The sequence below is a fragment of the Ceratosolen solmsi genome, unplaced genomic scaffold (genome assembly GCF_000503995.2).
Source record: "Ceratosolen solmsi marchali unplaced genomic scaffold, CerSol_1.0 scaffold56, whole genome shotgun sequence".
In the NCBI taxonomy this organism is placed as follows: Eukaryota; Metazoa; Arthropoda; class Insecta; order Hymenoptera; family Agaonidae; genus Ceratosolen; species Ceratosolen solmsi.
Genome location: NW_011948425.1, coordinates 757,097 through 777,466, shown reverse-complemented (window position 1 = coordinate 777,466; position 20,370 = coordinate 757,097). Strand labels below are relative to the sequence as shown.

Here is a 20,370-nt window from a genome sequence, read left to right as displayed (position 1 = left end):
GTAAAATTTTCTTTACTATATAAAGTCATTAGAATTATTTATATTCTCATAATTCATTGTTTTTTTATCTATATGTGCAATAACATAATTTGAAAGAAAAATATAAATTTATATTTCTAATTATATTAATAATAATAAATTAACTTTTATGGTGTACATTATTTTAAGCTATAATATCAATACAAATATTCCAATATTAATGGCTTTCAAATAATATAAACAATTTAAAATTAATAATTTTTTTAACGTTATTATTTATTCTCATCTCCTTCAAATTTAATTACTCTACATTATTTCCAACTTTTCACGAACTTTTTCGCACAATGTGAAAATAAAAATTAAGTAGTTGGTCCCTGTACTATATAGTACTTCTTCCATCCTTAAATAAATTCCTTTCTTTGCTGACCGAAAAACATTACCACAAGATAATAATATATATCATTCGTAATACCTCTAATTATTTTAGTTACGAATAAGCAAGTAAATTTACAAATATTAAAAATACAAATATTCGAAAAACATAATTTCCAAATACGTATAGATCTTGTACTTAAGGATGAAAATCTTCTCGCTTGAGCGCATATATATATATATATATATATATATCTATTCTATTGTCATAAAAATATTCTTATAACATAGAAACTGCAGATTATTAATAAACCATATGCATTCGTATAAATAAATTACGTATTGAAAGATAATTAGGCTTTTATTCATTTGCGTTCGAGTACGATATTATCTATCATTAAATCATTTACTTACGTTCAATATTTCTATGAAATTTATTTATAATCAACATATGTATATATATATATATATATATATATATATATATATATAAATGTACATCATTAATAAAAGAAAAATAAAGTATCGGATAAAATTTTATTAATAGCTAAATAAGAGTAAAGAAAGTACAACAGTACACAAAGGAAGAATCTATTAAACATAAAAATAATTAAACAACATATGGAAAGTGATGGTTTTTAAATGACGTAGTTTAGAAAAAAATTGATACAATGTATACATTTTTACATTTAAATTTCAATATACAGTATATATTTAAACTAAAAATTTAATTGAAATAAGCACATACAGTACACGTCATTTTTCTTTTCTACTCAAATTATGTGAAAATATTGGAAAATGTTGAATTTTAACAATTTTCCATTTAACATAATTTCCATAATTATACGAAATAAATTTTGAAATTTATGAAGCATTGATCATTATCGTTCATTTCTTTTTTTATAGACATAATAATCCCTTAAATATGAATACGTGGATTACACGTACAGAATGAAATTATATTAGCTTTTTATAGTTTATGAAAATGTCGAGTAAAAGTGTCCTTTTTAAAGATTAGATTGTGTTGATTTGGAAAAATACTGGATCTGTTGGTTTATACATCATGTAATGTGGAGCTAAAAGTGCATATATAAGTGCAAATATTTCGTTATATCGCTAACAAGTCATAATGTATGCTTCTATCAATACCCATTAACACTATTAACGGAATATCATAATTTTCTAATACGGCAGATTAAATTCATTCCCACGTAATTTATTGTCGTCCTTTGTAATGGGGAAAAAACATGAGCATTTATTTAAATTCTGAAGCGGCGCGAAAGTTTTAAGCTAGAGAACATCTTGGCTTTCCGCTTATTATGTCCTATTTTATACGCATGTACAGAAATTATTTTGCCCCTAGTGTTATAATGTCATTAGTTGTGCCCTTAATAACATTATACAAGTTTCTTTATAATTGTGAATTGTATATTTTATAAAAGTTAAAATGAAGATGGGCATTGGACAATCTTTTGCAACTCTAAGATTATACGTCTCATAACATTTAATCAATATAGAAGAATAATTTTTAACAAGAAGATCTTCGAAATAACATTTATTTTCGCTAAAGTTCAAGAGAGATAAATCGAAAGGAAAAGAATTTATATTTGGTAAATCAGGATGCAAAGTCTCGTAATATTGTTTATAATTTTATTTACAAGTTCGGTAGCCAAATGAGAGGGGAGACAGCTTTTGTTAATGCAATGCGATAAAGATTTGATAATCAGTTAGGTTATAATTACGTCAAGGCAAACAATGAATTTACTTAGTCATCATGTAATTATAATCCAGTATGTTGATGAATATTAATCGATGTATTTGTTATTTCGTGTATTTATTATTTTGCTGTAATCGTTGCTATATTTCTAATTAAGTGTAAAATACTTATTTATATTGATTATTAAAATCACTGACGATTTAAAAATTGGATCATTCAACATTAGTAATAGAATAAGGATATAATTATATTTGAAAATATATCAAAGATATATTATTACCTAAGTGAGTCAGGTATTATAAAAAATGAATATTGCTTCGATATCCGAGTACTTGGAGACTTACGAAGGACGGGACAAATTTCTTAGAACACTTTCTTATGCAGCTAAATTAGCATCAGGATTTTCATCGTCCCATGATACGGCAATTAAATTTAAAAAATTTGGAAGTAAGATGAGTGGAGCAAGAGTAATTTTAAGACTACTGGATGATATTCCAAATATACATCGAGTTAAAACTTATACTTTGAGGCAAAAGGTTCGATTACATTTACATTATAACTATTTGTATATATTACAATTTATTTCCATAAGAAATCTATCTAACTACGATATATTTTTTATTGTTCCAGCATAGCGATTGGATTATTAGATTCATTGAAGTGTTTAAAATAGCTCTTGATCTTTTCTATAGTCCTATAGAGCATATTTATTGGGCCGGGGAAAATAAACTTATACAAATAAATGTTGTTAAATGGAATAGAATTTCAGTTTGGTTCTGGATATTTTCTCTATATCTTGCACTAATAAAGTATGTATTTAATATTTTGTTTCTAAAGTAGGCGCATTATTATTAAAATATGCCTTACAGAGCAAATTATTTATCTCGTTATTAAAAATTATAATACAAAGTGATTATATACTTTAAAGTCTATAAATTATATATGAATATATTTTAAATAATTATTTATACAACATTGTGTAACGAGGCAAAGTTTAAAGAAAATAGTCGTGCGATTCTAAGGGAAAAATAGCTCTCAATAATCATTTGATGTTTCTTATATATAAATTTACATTTTTCAGATCTTTACGCAGATACAAACTGCTTAAAAAACAAGAATTACTTTTTAGTAAAGTGGAGTTAAATCCAAGGTACTGTCTATTAATAAAACTTACCGTTTGTAAATTAACCGATGAAAATTGTTAAAAAATATCTTGCAGATTCGATAAGTCGAAACTGAAGGATCAGCAGAGCAGCGAAATGCTCATCTGTTTACGATTATTACTAGATTTGAGTTATGCGATAAATTATTTGCCATCTGGTACTCTGTGGGGAGGTAAATTTTCAGATTGGCAAGTTGGTGCTCTTGGTACCATTTCATCATTAATTGGCATTTATCAAGCACTTTCTAAGATAATTACACAAAAAGCAAGTTGATTAATTTTAAATGATCGAAAGTAGAACTTAATGTAAAGTATAGTTACGGAAAGGTGTTTATAATGAAAATTATTTATTATTATACATATTAAAAATTTGTTATTTTATTATATATACATAATGTTTTTAATAAAATTAGTAGAAAAAAAAAACAAGAATTTTGTTAAAGAGAAAAGATTTATTTTTTATGATTTATTGATCTTGTACTACAAATTCAACATTAACAAAGATAAAGCTAAGGGTTATAGCAACTTGTAAGTATTTATGAATAATACATTCATTTGTTTAAGCTGCTTAAAAACTTTTTTCTTTTTTTTTTCTATTTTTTTTTGTTTTTTTGTTTTTGTTTGTTTATTTTCTTTTTATTTTACAAGGAATTAAAAATTAAAGGAACCAGAGGCACTTCCATGTAACTTAAAAATAATGTCTTATCGACACTATAAGATGGTAAAAAGCGCATCGCCGCTGAATGCTTTACAGTCTTATTCATCAGATTAAATCACTTTTTCAAGTATGCGCGTGTGTATAAGTTCGATAAATCGCTTGATTTTTTTAGACTTAAAAATAATTTCTTTTGCATTTCGCCGTATTCGTAATAAAACTATGGAGATCACGTTAAAAGGCACGATAGATTAAAACTGAGTAAATAAGACTGAGGATAAAAGATAATCGTTAAAATTTTTCTCACAAGGATTTCACGAACGCAATTGTCCTCCATCACCTTGCAATAAACTTTATGGCTACGACACTACTTTTTTAATACTTAATCTTAATTTTATTGTAAATTCTTTGTTCAAAAGCTTCATATGCTTCATTTTTAACATGTCGATAGCAACGTTACATCCTATCGACAAAGATTTATTTTCTCGTGCCGTTAAAATATTGAAACATGAAATATAATTTTTTCGTTAATTTAATTATGCTCTAATTATTTAAAAATCGCCTAATGTTAAGTACTAATTGATTTCGCTTAATTATACTACCATATTCTTAGCTTAGCTTAGCACAGAGGAAGAAAAGGAAGAGAGAGAGAGAGAGGTTTTAAAAAAATGAAAAAAAGAAAGGTTTTTATGCAAAAATCTAAATTGTTTAATCCAATTTAACAGAATCATATATAAAAAAAAAAAAAAACGAAACATTAGAGACAGCGCGGCAGAAAATCAGCATTTTAAACAAATAGACGCAACACGCAAATTGCGAGAATAATAAATCATAACAAAAAATTAAAAAAAAAAAAAAAAAAAAAAAAAAAAAAAAAAAAAAAAAAAAAAAGATCGAAGTTCTACAATCAGAATCGTAGCCCGTATATAACTTCTTCATTTCGTCATTGTTTAAACAGCCAAGTGAATAAGAGGATATTTTTAGTGGCAAAAACCTTTTTCCACTGCTATTACAATAAACGCACAAAATTTCTCTACCAACGAATACTTCAATCTTTCGCTAGTAGATAACATTATTATAATAATTATTATAAATCAAATTATATCAATAACTGACTGGGTCCACTCGTCAATAGGGGCCCTCCGAATCGCACCTAAGACGACCGAAATTATAACAATAATTATTTTTTTCTCTCCTTAAATATAATAATTAAAACAATATTTTCCCCCAGACCAGTGTTCTTGATAATGATATGGCGACAAATAAAAAATTTTTCTCTGCTCTTATTAGGAACTCAAAGTGCTTAGGCTCTATAACCATTGAAAACAAGCGCATAGCCGACACGATATTTTCATAGTTCGCAAAAAGCCCTATTCTCTCCCTTGTACAGTTAACTGCGAATTATAAAATTCTCGTTGCGTACCGTCGCTCTCAGTTTTATTTTTTATTTATTTTTTTTTTGTTTTGTTTTGTTTTGTTTTTTTTTTTACTAATAAACGTCCAGTTCGTGCTCCTCCGTCGACTGTGGTCAAAGAAAAGAAGACGTATGTCCGTCGATTGGTAGGAGGAGCACTGGCTAAACGATGTCAGCAGAACAACCACTTAGGAAATTATATCAGATTTGTCGAGCGACCAGCTCCAACACTTGGAGTTAGACCTATTACCTGATTGGTTTTCAGACCGCGCGACATGGGTTTGTGCCAACTTATGGAATCATTATTATGCACCCATTGCCAGCAGGTGTGACAGTAATACTTGAAACAACTCTGGAACAGAGGAACACAAATATTTTTTTTTTATTTTTAACCGACAGCTCAGGTGTTTTATTCATATTGATAATCAATTTTTTTTCTTCTTCTTGTTTTTAAGAAACTCTCGTAAGCGCTATGAATTTTACGTGCCATTTGTAATATAAAGCTTCGTGCTTATTTAAATTTTTTGTCGCATAATTTTTGAAATTCGAGTTAATAGTTTTTTTGTGGCGTTGAAGCTTATTAATGTTAAACGTAATTAAGATTAAATGTTGCAATTAAAACATCGTTAACGTTATGGCACAATTGGCATAATTGTATCGACTTTTGTCCCCGAGGTATAATTATATAATTTCATAATAAAATATCAATCATCTCCTCTCTTTGAATAAACCGCTAAATTAACGATGTGCCAGCGGTGCGTTCAATATATTACGAAATGAATTTACGTATTTACAATTGTAGAGCATATATTACCGATTCTCGACAAAAATATGGTCCTTGTTGGACGTAACAACTTGAGCAAGGTGCATCTTCAATGTACGGGTCGACTTGTACCTTCTTCGTGAACCTAGTAGTCTTTATTTCAATAAAAGCTGCATTAACAGCCTTGTGAAAGGAGTATTTGTTACTAAAAGTAACTCGTGCCGATCCAATCGGATACTTATGTTTGTCAGTATCAATTCCTAAGATAATAATTGACTTAAAGAATGAACGTAATAACATTTGTTTTAAATAATTGCAACAGTTAAAACAGCGTACCAGCATAAATCACATTATCAAATAAATCATTCATCACTTGTGCCAATCCGGGAGCGGTCATCATTCCATGTAGTGCTCCAACAAAAACAGTTTTTTCAGGATCTAACTTTTGAGATGAGGATTTCACATAATTGCTATCGTTTAAAGCCCAAGGGATTACTTGTACCTGAAATGGATTATTGATAGCGTCAGACGTCGCGCGTTTGACAACAAATTTTTGCAAATTGTTAATTTATTAAATTAAATTTGTCCTTAATTCTTACTTGCTTGCCCTTCATTCTTTTTGATGAAATTTTATAATAATAGCTACCTCCGTTAGAAAAGTCATGGGTGCAACAAGTAAGAAGCGATTTCACCTAAAGAAAAATTCTTATTTTATTAATTAATTTTATCCGCCTGATAATGTGAAGGTTAGAGACAGCGCGTAAAGCGTAATTAACAATGAAGCATTAAATTAAGCATAATTGGCACCTGTTTCTCGGACTCGAATATGATATATACGTATCCTTTTGGCTGACTAGTAGTTTGATCTTTCCCAGGCCATTCTATTCGAATTTGGCCAAATTGCTTAAATGTGGATATCAAAATAGACTCTGTAATATCCCATGGCACACCACCTAGAAATACTTTTGACGAATACCCAACCGGTTTTTGAGTTCTTTGCGGCAAGGTACCGCTCCAAGTATAATTGGCATCTGAAGCAGCTGAAAGGCAACGCGAAAATTAATTCGAATGCCAATGTTTTCACGTCGTGTTTCACTCTCATTTGATAAATACCTGCGGCATTGCGATGGTATCGGGCAGCTTTATCTAATGACAAGTGGGACGGTGGGGCGGTATTAGGTAATGAAATAATTGAAACATTTCTGTTGTTTCCCAAGCAGCAACTTTTCTCTGAACCAAAAACAGGATTTATGTAAGGACTATTATGCTGCTGATTATGATGATTTCTTGTGTGTCCATGAGTATGATGATGATGATAGTGATGCATCGGCGTTTGTGGTTGCTGCTGTTGCTGTAGATGTGAATTATTCAAGTACTTTTTGCGTTTTAGAAGCTCTAAGGTAGCTCTGCCATACTGAAAGTATTTTTCTGCTTCTAATAATGAATTTTGATCGGTAGGATAGCAGCGATGTTGACCTGAATTCAGCGACAAGTAACTCTGTAATTTACGAATTTCAATTTCAATAATGCGAAAAGTCCATGGTCACAAAATGAAATCGAAAATTAGGGAGTTTTAAAACCCCATACCATAATGTCAGATAAGGGACTTTCGATGCTGTTAACACTATTTTCAGAATCTGCAGGCGAATTAGATCTCGAGCCAGTGCAATTATAAGGATGCGGAGAGAATTCTACCGATGGACTACTGCAATCACTTAAATGTAGGATATTTTATTTTACTCTATATTTTGCAATTATTCAACGGCTCTTTTGTTAAATAACGAAACAATTACCTATACGGTGTAGAACCTCGAATAGGTCGTCCGTAACATGGATAACGAATTGGAGATGAAGGACTTTGTTTATTATAATCGTTTGATACTGAAGAAGCCGAGGTGTAAGGGCTGCTGTTTACACTTGAATAAGAATAGGAATTTGAATACAGACTCCCTGGAGTACTGGGACTTGCTGGCGTATGAAATGAAATCGGTGAGCTTGGTACATCCCCTTTAGATGTGTTTGAATAGTATCCACTTGAATTATTGTGCTGCTGTAGAAATAGCAGGGATTTACAACATAAACAATAAAAAATTTAAGTAAAGCATCAATTTAAAGGCATTCATAACTTGATAATGCTGATTTTCAAAAATGCAGCATCCGAAGTGAATTTGTAACTATAAGTAGCAATGCGTTTAAATCAATAACTTATCCAGTCAATTATTTTATCAAAATGTTCAATAAATTTTTTTATCAAGTTACTGAAAATAAAGAACACTCCCGAATGAAATTAATATTTAATTATAAATGAATTTACAAAGAAAGTAATAACACAAAAATGTCCTCGAATAATAAAAATTTTATTAGTACGTTTTATCGCCCCTCCCCCTTATATTAAGTCTATAAGTTTGATAAGATAAAGCTGCAATAATTTATTAATTATATCATAAGAAATAAATTTATTATTATCCAATAGATCTTTTACCTCGATAGTTGATGGTTTTGAATAGAATCCAGCCGAATTGTCCCGTTGCTGAAACAATGTAAAGCACAAAAGGACTAAATTCATCTTAAATCATCTTAAATGAATGAAAATAAACGACTATATAAATATATTATATTGATTTTAATTATAAGATTATTATTCGGCTTACAATTATTAAATAAAATTAAAGAACAAAACACTAATTATTATAAGTAAACGTTTAAAATAAATAAAATACCGATATATTACGATCTTTCTCATTGAAATTCAATAATTATTATTTTTCAAACATGATAGTAGCTCGCTTTGTTCTGAATAACTTACATTGTGGATTATGCTATACAACTCTGTTCTAAGAAATACTTAAATTTATGGTAATTAATAAATGATTATTTTATTCACTTTTACATAAGTATTTTAATTTTCTAACATTTACAAAAAATTAAATAAAGTAATTACCATTAATATCAATATCATGCAGTTATTAATCTTTTTCTTGTTTTAATTAATCGTTTACTCTATTAAATATATGATATCATCAATATAGTTTACATGCGATGTCCTACAATATATTTTCAATGTCAATTTGTATCGATCGTATTAATAAAAACTAATGAATAAATGAATATTTGTATATATTTGTGTGTGTGTGTGTGTGTGTGTGTATATATATATTAATAATTGAATTTAATGGGTTTATTATACTTCTCGTTAGAAATAAAATAATTTACAATACTTCCGATAATACAAGTTGTTTAAAAAATATATAGAATATACAAAATATATAATAGACGAATACACTTATAAATATATTGCATTTATTACATACATAGGCACACATTAAAATACAGTTTTACCATAAACATATCAAATCATCATCGTATTTGATAATGCATTAATATTTTATAGTTGACTTTTATTTTAATTTCCGTTCAAAATTATCAAACCGTTAAAAATAACTAAAATATGATATTATTTTATTATGTCATAGATAATATAATAAATATCTACTAGACAATGATGCTGCTTCACTAATATAGATAAATCATCTTAAAGAAAAAATAAATTTTTTGGTTATATTCAAACTTTTATTTGTTCTAAGTCTATATATACTATGACTGTGTTTGGTGCCAAATTTCTTTCATTTTTACTATTCCAATTGAAGACAAAATTTAGAAATGAGGAAGAACAATACTTGGAAAACATATGGGAAAGTAATGAAGAAATAAAGGAAAGCGTAGTATCATTACAAATTTGTTCCTAAACACCAGTTTTGGATTAGTTCCAAAATAATATCGCGGAAAAGCTCGGAGGAGGAAGGGGCAAGAAGAGATCGAAAAGGATAGTTTAATGTTAAATCTAGAAAAATGAAAGTAAATATCTCGTAATCATTTTTTTTTTTTTTTTTTTGATTATTTTTATCTATTATAGGTACATATAGTCTGTGCATTGTTTAAAAATTCATGTTTTGACTTATACAATATTATTAAGAAAATAATATTAAAAGTTTATTGTTCCTGTACATTTATCCACACACATCCACACACACATCCACACACACACACACACACACATCCACACACACAAAATTCATAACGCTTTGAACTCGAGCATTTTCGGAAATCTCATTAAATAAATCAATGTAGCTTTGGATTATCACAACATTAAAAGAATAATTAATGTGAGCATACATAAAATTTCAGAAACCTAATTTCTTCAATTTACTTAAAATGGAGTATTTATTATTTTAATAAAAATGAGTATACTCATGTAAATAGCTTTCTTTTAATCGTATTCGCGGGCATCCTAGACATTTTATTTCGAAACATTACAGCTAGGAAATATAAAAATACGAAGTACAATTGTATATTTTATGATAATAAATAAAATAAATTGCAAGTGAAACGATAACTGGCATTTGTAAAAATATTATAAGGCAAAAAATTCGTGTACTTCTAACGGTACGTGTCGTACTCCCTGGGAATTATGAGCAAAATTCTTGAAGAACGATACGCGTCTGTTTAAAAATCTCAGTTATCGAGACTGTTACGACAGCTCTAAGGATTATCGCACAAAAGGAGATGTGGAGGCGGCAATTTTGGCCAGCGATTCTTGGCGCTATCGTAATCCGGGTCGTCTTCTTAAAACACGAGCATACGTTTAGCATCTTTCAAGTACATAATATATGAGGAAATATCGTCCGGTCGTAGCTCATTGCAAGCCCGTTCCAGCCTAATGCTCAACAAGACATTTTCCCCCGAGGCTTTTATTACGTCGGATATTTCATGACGCGGGCGCGCCAAAAGTACAAAAGTATCGAGCCGGACATCCAATTGTACCTACACCACGACACTTTTACGAGCGCACAATCAATCAAGTGAATTTTTCTTCCACTTGTACTTTTAGAACGAGGTTGCAATTTTCATGAAATTTTTGTCAGCTCTCGTCCGCCGCATTGCCAAATGCGAAGAAAATTATTTTTCAAGCGCGAATATTAAAATAATTTTCTCCCTCTCTCTCTCTCTCTCTCTCTCGCCACACACACGCACGCACGCACGCACGCACACACGCACACACACACACATTGTTCTATTTAAGCGGAATGTATGCGTAACAACGAGCTTCCTAGAGAAAAAAAGTCAACAATATTCAATATTAAAAGAAATATTAATGCTCCAATATTCTAATCACCATTTAATAATTTTAAATTACAACTCAATTTTTAATTCAATATTGTGTAATTAAACAGCATAAGAATAAGATACGTTTCAAAATACAGCAATGCAATACCGATAATTTATCAACGTGATTATTTCATTTGAATATTTAAATTTATAAATTTTCGTGAATAGTTTTAAAACTGAAAGATCATCAAAATCGCCACGACACTAAGTAGTAAAATATATAACTCAATAAACCTAATTTAAAATTTAAATAAATTTAATTTTTAATGAGACTTATCGATAGATAAAAAGTTGTATTATTCATTTAAAATTATATTGCATTATATTTGATAATGCAGAAAGTAATTTAATTAAATGCTAATGAAAATTTGTGCAAATACAAATTTTACCACAAATGCCTAAATGCTGCCATTGTTTACAATATATAGACAAGGGAATTTACTCGTTTCTCAAAATCCGTTAATAAATATACAATATTATAAATTTCACATTACAAAGAAAACTCTTTGCGACATGAAAAAAGTGCTTTACAATGATGAAATTGACATAAAATTAATTATAGACGGATGGAAAATAAAATAATTTTTTTAATTACTTTCGGAAGGTTGACTGTTGCTTTAATAGCCATATCAGCTGTTGATTTCAGATCTAAAAGACTGCTGCTGTATGTATGAAAATGCTAGATATACTTAATACTTTTATGTCAGTACGTATTCACATTTACAAATATTTATAAGTTGACAAGAAAATTCGAGAGCCTGCGTACCGTACGTCAAATTGCTTTTATGCAACGTAATAAATATAAAATGAGAACAATAAAATAAAACTAATAACTCTACTAAACATTTATTCGACAAGTATACGAAGATTATAATTTTTAAAAGGTGAGATATAGACTCATTTTCAACGATAACAACATTTCTTTAAAGGTTAATTTTTTTTTTTTGTTATTTATAAATAAATCTCGATATTTGTTTGATAAGGGTTAGGAACAAACTTTTATCGATGTTTCTAATTTCTTTAAATGTAATGAAAAATAACATATTCAAAATTAATATTAATAATAAATAATTATTATAATTTTACAACAACAACAACAACAACAACATCATCAACAACAATAATAATAATAATAATAATAGTAATAATAACAAGATTAAGAACAGAAACAACAATAACATCAGTATATAGATATCTCAGTATTATATATTATATTTTAATTATTCTAAAGTTCTCTAAAAAACTTCAAGTTGATGATATTAATATTTAGCGTCAAATATTATTAGACTTTCGCATAAAGTAAATTATATTAGTTGTTTCAGTATTTATAATATTCATAATATGCAAGTGAATGAATAACGCAATATTTACAATAAATATAAATATTTCTAAAACACGGTCTTAATATATAAATATTAATATTATTATTTACACTTACCCTTAAAAGAATATATATATATATATATATATATATATATATATATATATATATACATATATATAATTGTTTAATCTATCAAATCAAAGTACTGAAAATTGTATGTTCAAATTAATATCAAAATATAATAATTAAATAGAATTAAAGAACTCGAATTAAATTCTAATAAATCTAGAATATACCGTATTACAAATAAAAAATACAAATGATAAAGGTATAAATAATAAAAGAGAATATTGAATAAAATAATTTACTTGTGTAAGTCAAATTTTCTATTTTTATTTTATGTTTAAAATTTTTGTAATGAAAATATGAGAATAAAATAAAAAGTTTATTATTAATTTTAAAAATATTACACAATAGTATTCGAATATTTTACACTTAAATAAAATATTAGTCAAATGATTGGAATAATGTAAAGACCGTTTTAATATGAAACTTCACTATAACTTTAATATCTGATAAATGTTTACATTAACGGCGTAAAATTTATTAAGCAAGATTTTTAAATAGAGTAAATCCGGCGCAATGCTAAAATAATAATATAATTATTGATATAAATAATTTATATCTTGACGCATGACTTGTAGTGTGCATTAACTATTTGCAAGCACAAGAAAGTCTACTGTTTAAAATTTGGGTACATAGTAACAACATATTAGTTATTATTGCATCATTAAAAAGAATAATGTGAACATTTATTTGAATAGTTTAGACAAAATTAAGTGAATTTCTTGATATAAGGTAAGGATTAAACTTTAACGCGAGTACAATTTGAGAAAATATCCGTAGAAAGAAACCCGATATGATAATTATGAACGGCTTATTACAATTTAAAATATTAACATATTTATTTTTATACAAGCAGCTCTTTGTCTATATTTCTATATGCAATATATGAAACTAGCATAGATTGAGTATCGTAAAAGGTCTAGAAAGAATAGGGGAAGAACGGCGAGTCATGTACACGAGCATTAAAGTATGTTTAGCTGAGAGATACCGTTGGCCAGTATATGTTAATAACTGTAATAGCTTTAACAAAGCAACAATATTAATGCAGAGAAAAAATAAAATAAATCTTCCAATGAAATCAGTAATGCAACTATTTATGAATGTACAAAAATCAAAGCAAAATTATTTTATTCCGGGTAAATGAGCGTTCATATATCGTGCAGCTTAAACATCTCAAGTATAAATATTAATTATTAATTTTACAATAGAATAGAAAACAATAGAAATGAAAGTTGAACATTAAAATCAATATTAATAAGCAGCTATTAACTATTAATACGTGTAAATGCAGACAGACTCGTAGCTTATTTATTTTTGTATGAAATGTATCGACACTAATTAATTTTTATCAATAAATATTCAGTTTGAAATTACAAAACGGAGTTTTACAATAAATTCGTACAGATTTATAAAAGATCAAATGAAAATTTTGTTTCAATAACTTTTTCATACACATCAATATTGGCATGCTTTATAAGAAATAAAAATCGACTATAAATATAAACAATAGAATCATCTATGCGTTTTTTTTCTCTCGAAAACTTATATATATACACACACATACGCACACACGCACACGCACACACGCACACACACATATATATACAGCGTGTATATCATGTTAATTGTGTCAGGTGTTTTAGGCTAACTAAGCATTTCAATCTGGGCAGAAGAAGCTAAAAATACTCCCAACATTTATAAAAGTTATAACAGCAAGAAATGCATTGATCAAGATTATCGGATTTATATGACACTTTTGTAATACAAGAGCAGCGAATTAATAAAATGATGGCTTCAATCATGCATTCTTTAATACTAATTTTTATTGTAATTGTTTATTTTTAAAATAAATATTTATATATTACTCAGGTATAAACGATACATTTATTATCTAGGAATTATTTTTCTTTTTAACTGGCATTAAAAACATTAAATTGCTTGCAACTATAATTAAAAATTTTAAACGAAATCTCAAGCAGTTCTTTTTTGTTTTTTGTTTTTTAATAACTATATCGGCAATTAAATTGTGTTAAATTGCTATAAAAGCTTTTATTATAAATGGAAATTTTTCTTTAATTATTATAGAAATTCTGATCTGAGTAATTTCACCTTACCGTAAAATTTCAATAACACGCATGATTGAACACGTCTATTGTACTTTAAATACATAAAAGTAGATATTATACTTTATTATTAAATTAGTAATGTTGAATTATAGACATGCATTTCGTGAGTTTCTTACATGTAATTTCAAGTTCAATAAGTACAGGAATTATTGCGATGCGTTGAGATTGAAACAAGTTCGACATAGATTGATATACGCCAAAATATTATGTACAAATACAAAACGAATTCCATTAAATATTCAATATACATGAACTAGTCGTACAGCGATGGTTTCATATTAATCTCCCATTTATTAACATTCCTATTTCTTTATATACAAATATTGATAATGTTATTAACATTGAGAAAAGAATGGATGACTTACCTGATGATAGTATCGATATGCGGGACTATCACAATTAGTTTGACCTTCTTGTTCCTTTTGTCCTGCACCCATCAATGATCCACGTGGTAATCCAAGTCCAAAAAGATCAGAAATTGACATGTCTACGACAATTAAAAATAATTCAATCGGTAATACATATTTTCTCGTACAATGTTCAATAATTGAACAAGCGAATGCAACAATAAATAAATAATTACGATAAAATTACTTTTATTTTATTATGCAAATATTTACTAGGATTGATTTAAGATTGATTAAGATACAATGCCAATAGCTTTTAATTACGGTATCTGAATAATCACACGATTTCTAATTGTTCTAGAAATTTCATTATTTCATTTCAACTATGCAAGATTTCATATAACATAATAATTCAAGCTATTTTAAAATTAGTCAATTACATTGAATAACTCTTATTACTTTAGTCAATGAAGAAAAGATTTTCAAGCTCTATTCGTTATAATTTTATCAAAGACAATATATGAAAGTCATAAATATTTACAAGATAGGAGAAAAGAAAGAAAGAAAAAATGAAAACCATTTGCAATGTAAGAATAAATCCAAATTTGTAGTTTCTAAATATTCTTATGAATACTTAAAATTCGCATTTTCTCATTTAATAATTATGTAAACTTTTTACAAAGAATATTTTTCATTAATATAAGATTCTTTTTAAAATTGTATAAAATACGATTTCACGATGTTTTTCCCTCAAAACTAATATCTTACAAGGTAATGTGTATTTAAACAAATGCAATACGAAAATCAAGCTTTAAACTTCATAAAAGCGAAATATTTCTTATAAAGAATTTGTTGCACGATTTTTAACTCAATAAATAGAAAACATAATTATGCGAATGAGCATTTTGAAGATCCAAGATTAGAATAATTGCTGGGGTAAATATATGAATAAAAAAAAATAAAAATAAAAAAAAAATCGTTATAAAATATCGTATTGTGCCTGTTTTTCAGCGAATCGTGTACTATCCATGTTGCACTATTCTTTTTACAAAATCTAACCGTTATTGTTGAAAATTTTTTGACAATAAGAAATAAAGTGAAGATAAATAAATAAATAAATGGAGAACAATTTTTCACAAATGCTAATAGTATAGCTAATAATTTACGTTAGAAGCTGCTGGCGGAATAAGAAAATGTGAAATGTTGCCAACCGTCGAATTCGTCGATAAAATTCAAAAATTTAAAATGACACTCTCCTCAAATCCAATAATTCCTCGGATTTTTGTCTAATGAAAATTTGTATAAATTTGTTGGCACATATGCGATCCCGTGTGGTCGTCGCAGGCAATTTTCGAATTAAATAATCTGTAGCCTAAATCGCCAACGACCATTATTACGACAAAGGACGAATTTGGATAATAATCGTTGGCAAAAATCGACTGGCGTCGGTTGCAGTCTCGAAAATTTCTCAAGCGGATTAGCTTTGTAAAATCGCGGCCTACGATGGACGAGGAAGAGGTATCGAAAGTGAGCATCCGTACGACCGTCCCCGTACTCCCCTAGACGAGCCACCTAATAAAAACTTTTAAAACGATTAACGCAAACGACTGCGGATATGATAATAAAGGTCACCTTCGAGGCTCGCGGGGCCATCTTTGGTAGTGGGCGAGGTGACGTCGTGGGAGAATTTGGAGCTGCTGTAGGAATTGGGGGACGACGGCGTCGGGAGATCGAGGAGTAAGCTGTTGATCGACTGCAGCTGCTGAATATGCTGGTCCCGCTCGTGCTGTTGCAGCTGCATCTTGTTCTCGCGTTGCTGGGCCGCGTGATCGCGCTCCAAGGCCAGGCCGGACATCGTCTCCTCGCGCTCCTGGCGCTGCTGCATGAACTTGTGGTCCAAGTTCTGGAGGATGCCGGACTCGAGGGCTGGCTCGGCTACCGTCGCCGTCTTATCTCCCTCGTACTGATAGACAAGCTGAAAATTATTCAGCCGTTAAATGACACTCTGTTTATAGTGGCGTAATTGAATTATTAAAGCAGCAATCCGCCGAGAAATCCAATTTATAGGCGCTAGTTTTTAATAATTAATGTTTGTTTTCAAATGGGATTTGGTCGAGCGTCATTGTGGATTATCGCAGGACATTGAGCGACCATCGCCGTGACGATCATCGAGAGTTTATAATAAATATTTCAATGGCATCTCACAGACGAGATTTTCAGATTCTTAATGATTTCGTATAGAGCGGTTAATTAGAAATGCGGTATTAAAATTATTATATGTTGATTAAAATTATTTATTAATTATTACTTTTTCTATATTTAATTGTATAATTCTTGTGTTTGCGTTTATCAATGTAAAATATTTCTATGTGAAAAAATTTTTATTTATTGTATAGTTTAGTGGATGTGTAGTAACCACAATGTATAATATTACGAAAGTTAGAAAACCGCATGTGCATTCATTGTTATGTGTTACGTTGACGATTCTTTGAAATTTAATGGTGAAACACACACGCGCGTGCACACATCAAAGTTTACCGTGTTCTTTACATCCCTAATTTTCTTACAAACTTCCTGCTACCGCAGCCCCACCCTTGCCCTTTCGATCTAACACTTGTTAATCTCATTCATAGCTCCCACTGATGCACAACAGACACGTATGTTTATACAAATAAGAAACAATTAGAATCGCGATACACGAACTGTCAATTTTCGTCTGCTATAGCCGCGAGGTCAGGCTAAAGCATTACTATAATAAATAAATATATATATATATATATATATATATATATATATATATATATATATATACAAACCAATTGCTTATTGTTAATTTCATTAAAAAACAAACAAAAAAACATTCGGAATATATATTAAAACTATGACTTTTTTGGTTAACAAAAACCTTTTCAATGCAAGTAAATATATTTTAGTCAATGGGTATGAAAAGAAAGAATTTTTTCATGAAATAACGATGTATGATAATAATTGCCATATATCACAAATGAAATTCGACATTTGCAATCTTATAGTATAACAAGTATTTTTTATAAAACCGATCGTTTCAATTATTATTCAATATTTAGCTAGACTTCACTGTGTAATTAATAACTATGAGAAAGCCGAGTCATTTGTGTAAAATGAATCTAAGAGAAAAGTCTTTTCTATCAACGCTCTTATTTATTGTTTATTTATTCGATTAGTTGAAAATTAAAAATCCATTCAATGGAACTTCAATTACTTGCGCTTTAACCGGAGATCAATAAAAATTATTATTAAAAGAATCTCACGAATGATTACAATCTATTTTCGATAATTAATAACAAATCATGTAAAAATTGAAGCCAATCGTATCATTTTATAGCTCTTATTAAAAGTTAAAAAAAAAGCTTATCCATGGATATAGAAAATTATCCATCAAAAGTAAAGACAATGCATACGAGTATTACGTTAATCAATTTCGGCATCCATTATTTACCATATTAAATGGATCGTAAAACTTATCAATTCCGTTACTGTCAATCATATCGACGTGCAAATTTCTACATTTCGTCCACATAAAACTAACTCACTAAATAGTAAATAAATTAACAAACTGATTTTATCCGACTTTAAAAATCCTTTGAAATGCTTAAGATATTGAAGGAAAGTAATCGTTGTTGTTTTTTACCTTATTTTATAATATTTAAATAGATAATATCTTGATTTCGTCATTAAAAATTAGATAAAAAATAAATTGTTTTCCCTAATAGTTATTATTTGCTTGATAGTTTATTTGTAAAATGTACACTCCTACTGCTAATAATAAATTATTATAAAAGAAATTATTGTAGAACCCCCAATTATTGTATTTAGAAAATAGATTGTTAAAGTAAGTGAATATAAAAGTTTACAATGATATTTATCTCGCGTTTAATAAATATATCTATAATTAATATAATTGGTAGGTTAATCATTGAGATGATTATCGATTTTATTGGTTTGCGCTCGCTTAAGTGAAATAAGATATATTCAATAACGCCATTTCGCCCTTTACAATCGGATATTCACTTGACGCATACAGATTGCCAATCATAATAAACAAAACCCATAATTTATGTGAAAGTCAAATTCCATTATTCTATGCGGTGCAAGGAACTGAATTATCCTAACATTTTTAAAATAACAAATGCGAATAGAGGTCAAGTATAATTCAATCGAATAGATTCAAATATTTTTGTACAATCCTTTACAATTATTACAAAGATTTACAATATTATTGAAATGTTCAAAGTAAACCGACTATTTACACGAGCATCTTATTTCCTTTTTAATATATTTCAATCTATATTTTTGATGATTTTTTTTTGATTTTTTATTATTATTTATTTTTTTTTCTTTTCTTTTTTTTTTACAGCAGATGATTGTCTCAATTACAAAAATGGTCTATCGAACTTTTCAAAGAAATACGAAATTTCAATGGTTAAATGGTTCCGAAAATTATTTTCTCAATAAAACCACTTAACTAAATATTGAACTCTTGTAACTATTTATTCTAAATGGATTCCGAAACTTCTATAATGAATTATGCAATCAAATTTTATGTCATTAATTGAAGCGGAGGGGGAGGGGAACCAACTAATCATTAGGTGCATAAATATGAGTTATTATAATCATTCGATATTGAATATTATGTTATTATAGTAGTAGAAACGCACCAATGTTTATTCAATCATTAATTATTGAAACGTTAGTTCTACATTTTATAAATGTCATTGGAACGCTATGATTAATTGTTTCATTTTCGACACGCTATTTGTTTAAACAAGGAGTTGGTTAACTTTTCATCGCTATCATTGCAACTGCTTCGTTTATATCTATATTGTTGCTTACATTTCATTTACCCCGTGCAATACGCGTATTTAGTTATATTTATGCATTTCGCATTAAAGTAGTAGATGTATTTATATTAAAAATTGCACTTGACTCACGCGGAGATAAATTAAGATGCAATTGCATTTGCATAGGGTATTATTTTGTTTGTTTTTGTTTGTTTGTTTTTGTTTGTTTGTTTGTTTATTTGTTTGTTTGTTTGTTGGTTGATTGCTTTGTTTTGTTGTTTTGTTCGCTTGATTGATTGGTGGTTGGTTGATTGATTGGTTGGTTGGTTGGTTGGTTGGTTAGTTGGTTGGTTGGTTGGTTGGTTGGTTGGTTGGTTGGTTTTTTTGTTTGTTTGTGTG

The 20,370-nt window shown here is 28.5% G+C and overlaps 2 protein-coding genes across 4 annotated transcripts in view; one reads left to right on the top strand and one right to left on the bottom strand.

Annotated features, from left to right (window-relative positions):
- The first annotated feature begins 2,211 nt into the window (after window positions 1-2,211).
- On the top strand, window positions 2,212-3,585 carry Pex11c (peroxisomal biogenesis factor 11c). Its single transcript, XM_011500271.1, has 4 exons — window positions 2,212-2,604; window positions 2,699-2,877; window positions 3,150-3,218; window positions 3,288-3,585. Exons 1-4 carry the CDS (start codon window positions 2,374-2,376, stop codon window positions 3,502-3,504), a joined length of 696 nt encoding a protein of 231 aa, XP_011498573.1. The 5' UTR covers window positions 2,212-2,373; the 3' UTR covers window positions 3,505-3,585.
- A 1,757-nt stretch (window positions 3,586-5,342) lies between these two features.
- The window catches only part of orb (polyadenylation element binding protein orb), a 17,488-nt gene continuing 2,460 nt past the window's right edge, over window positions 5,343-20,370 (bottom strand). The window contains exons 2-12 of one of the 3 annotated variants that reach the window (XM_011500268.1): window positions 16,784-17,126; window positions 15,170-15,291; window positions 8,545-8,592; window positions 7,856-8,112; window positions 7,650-7,776; window positions 7,176-7,560; window positions 6,870-7,102; window positions 6,662-6,754; window positions 6,399-6,564; window positions 6,114-6,322; window positions 5,343-5,651 (exon numbers count right to left, since the gene is read on the bottom strand). In XM_011500268.1, the coding sequence (XP_011498570.1) occupies window positions 5,496-5,651; window positions 6,114-6,322; window positions 6,399-6,564; window positions 6,662-6,754; window positions 6,870-7,102; window positions 7,176-7,560; window positions 7,650-7,776; window positions 7,856-8,112; window positions 8,545-8,592; window positions 15,170-15,291; window positions 16,784-17,126 (2,139 nt within the window). In that variant the 3' untranslated portion in view covers window positions 5,343-5,495. The remainder of the gene's footprint in view (window positions 5,652-6,113; window positions 6,323-6,398; window positions 6,565-6,661; window positions 6,755-6,869; window positions 7,103-7,175; window positions 7,561-7,649; window positions 7,777-7,855; window positions 8,113-8,544; window positions 8,593-15,169; window positions 15,292-16,783; window positions 17,127-20,370) is intronic. The other 2 variants (XM_011500270.1, XM_011500269.1) reach the window with 2 other exon arrangements.

Coding starts and splice junctions, on each gene's coding strand:
- Pex11c (XM_011500271.1), top strand. CDS start 2,374: ATGAATATTGCTTCGATATCCGAGTACTTGGAGACTTACGAAGGACGG. Junction 2,878..3,149: donor CTATATCTTGCACTAATAAA/GTATGTATTTAA, acceptor TACATTTTTCAG/ATCTTTACGCAGATACAAAC. Junction 3,219..3,287: donor AAAGTGGAGTTAAATCCAAG/GTACTGTCTATT, acceptor AATATCTTGCAG/ATTCGATAAGTCGAAACTGA.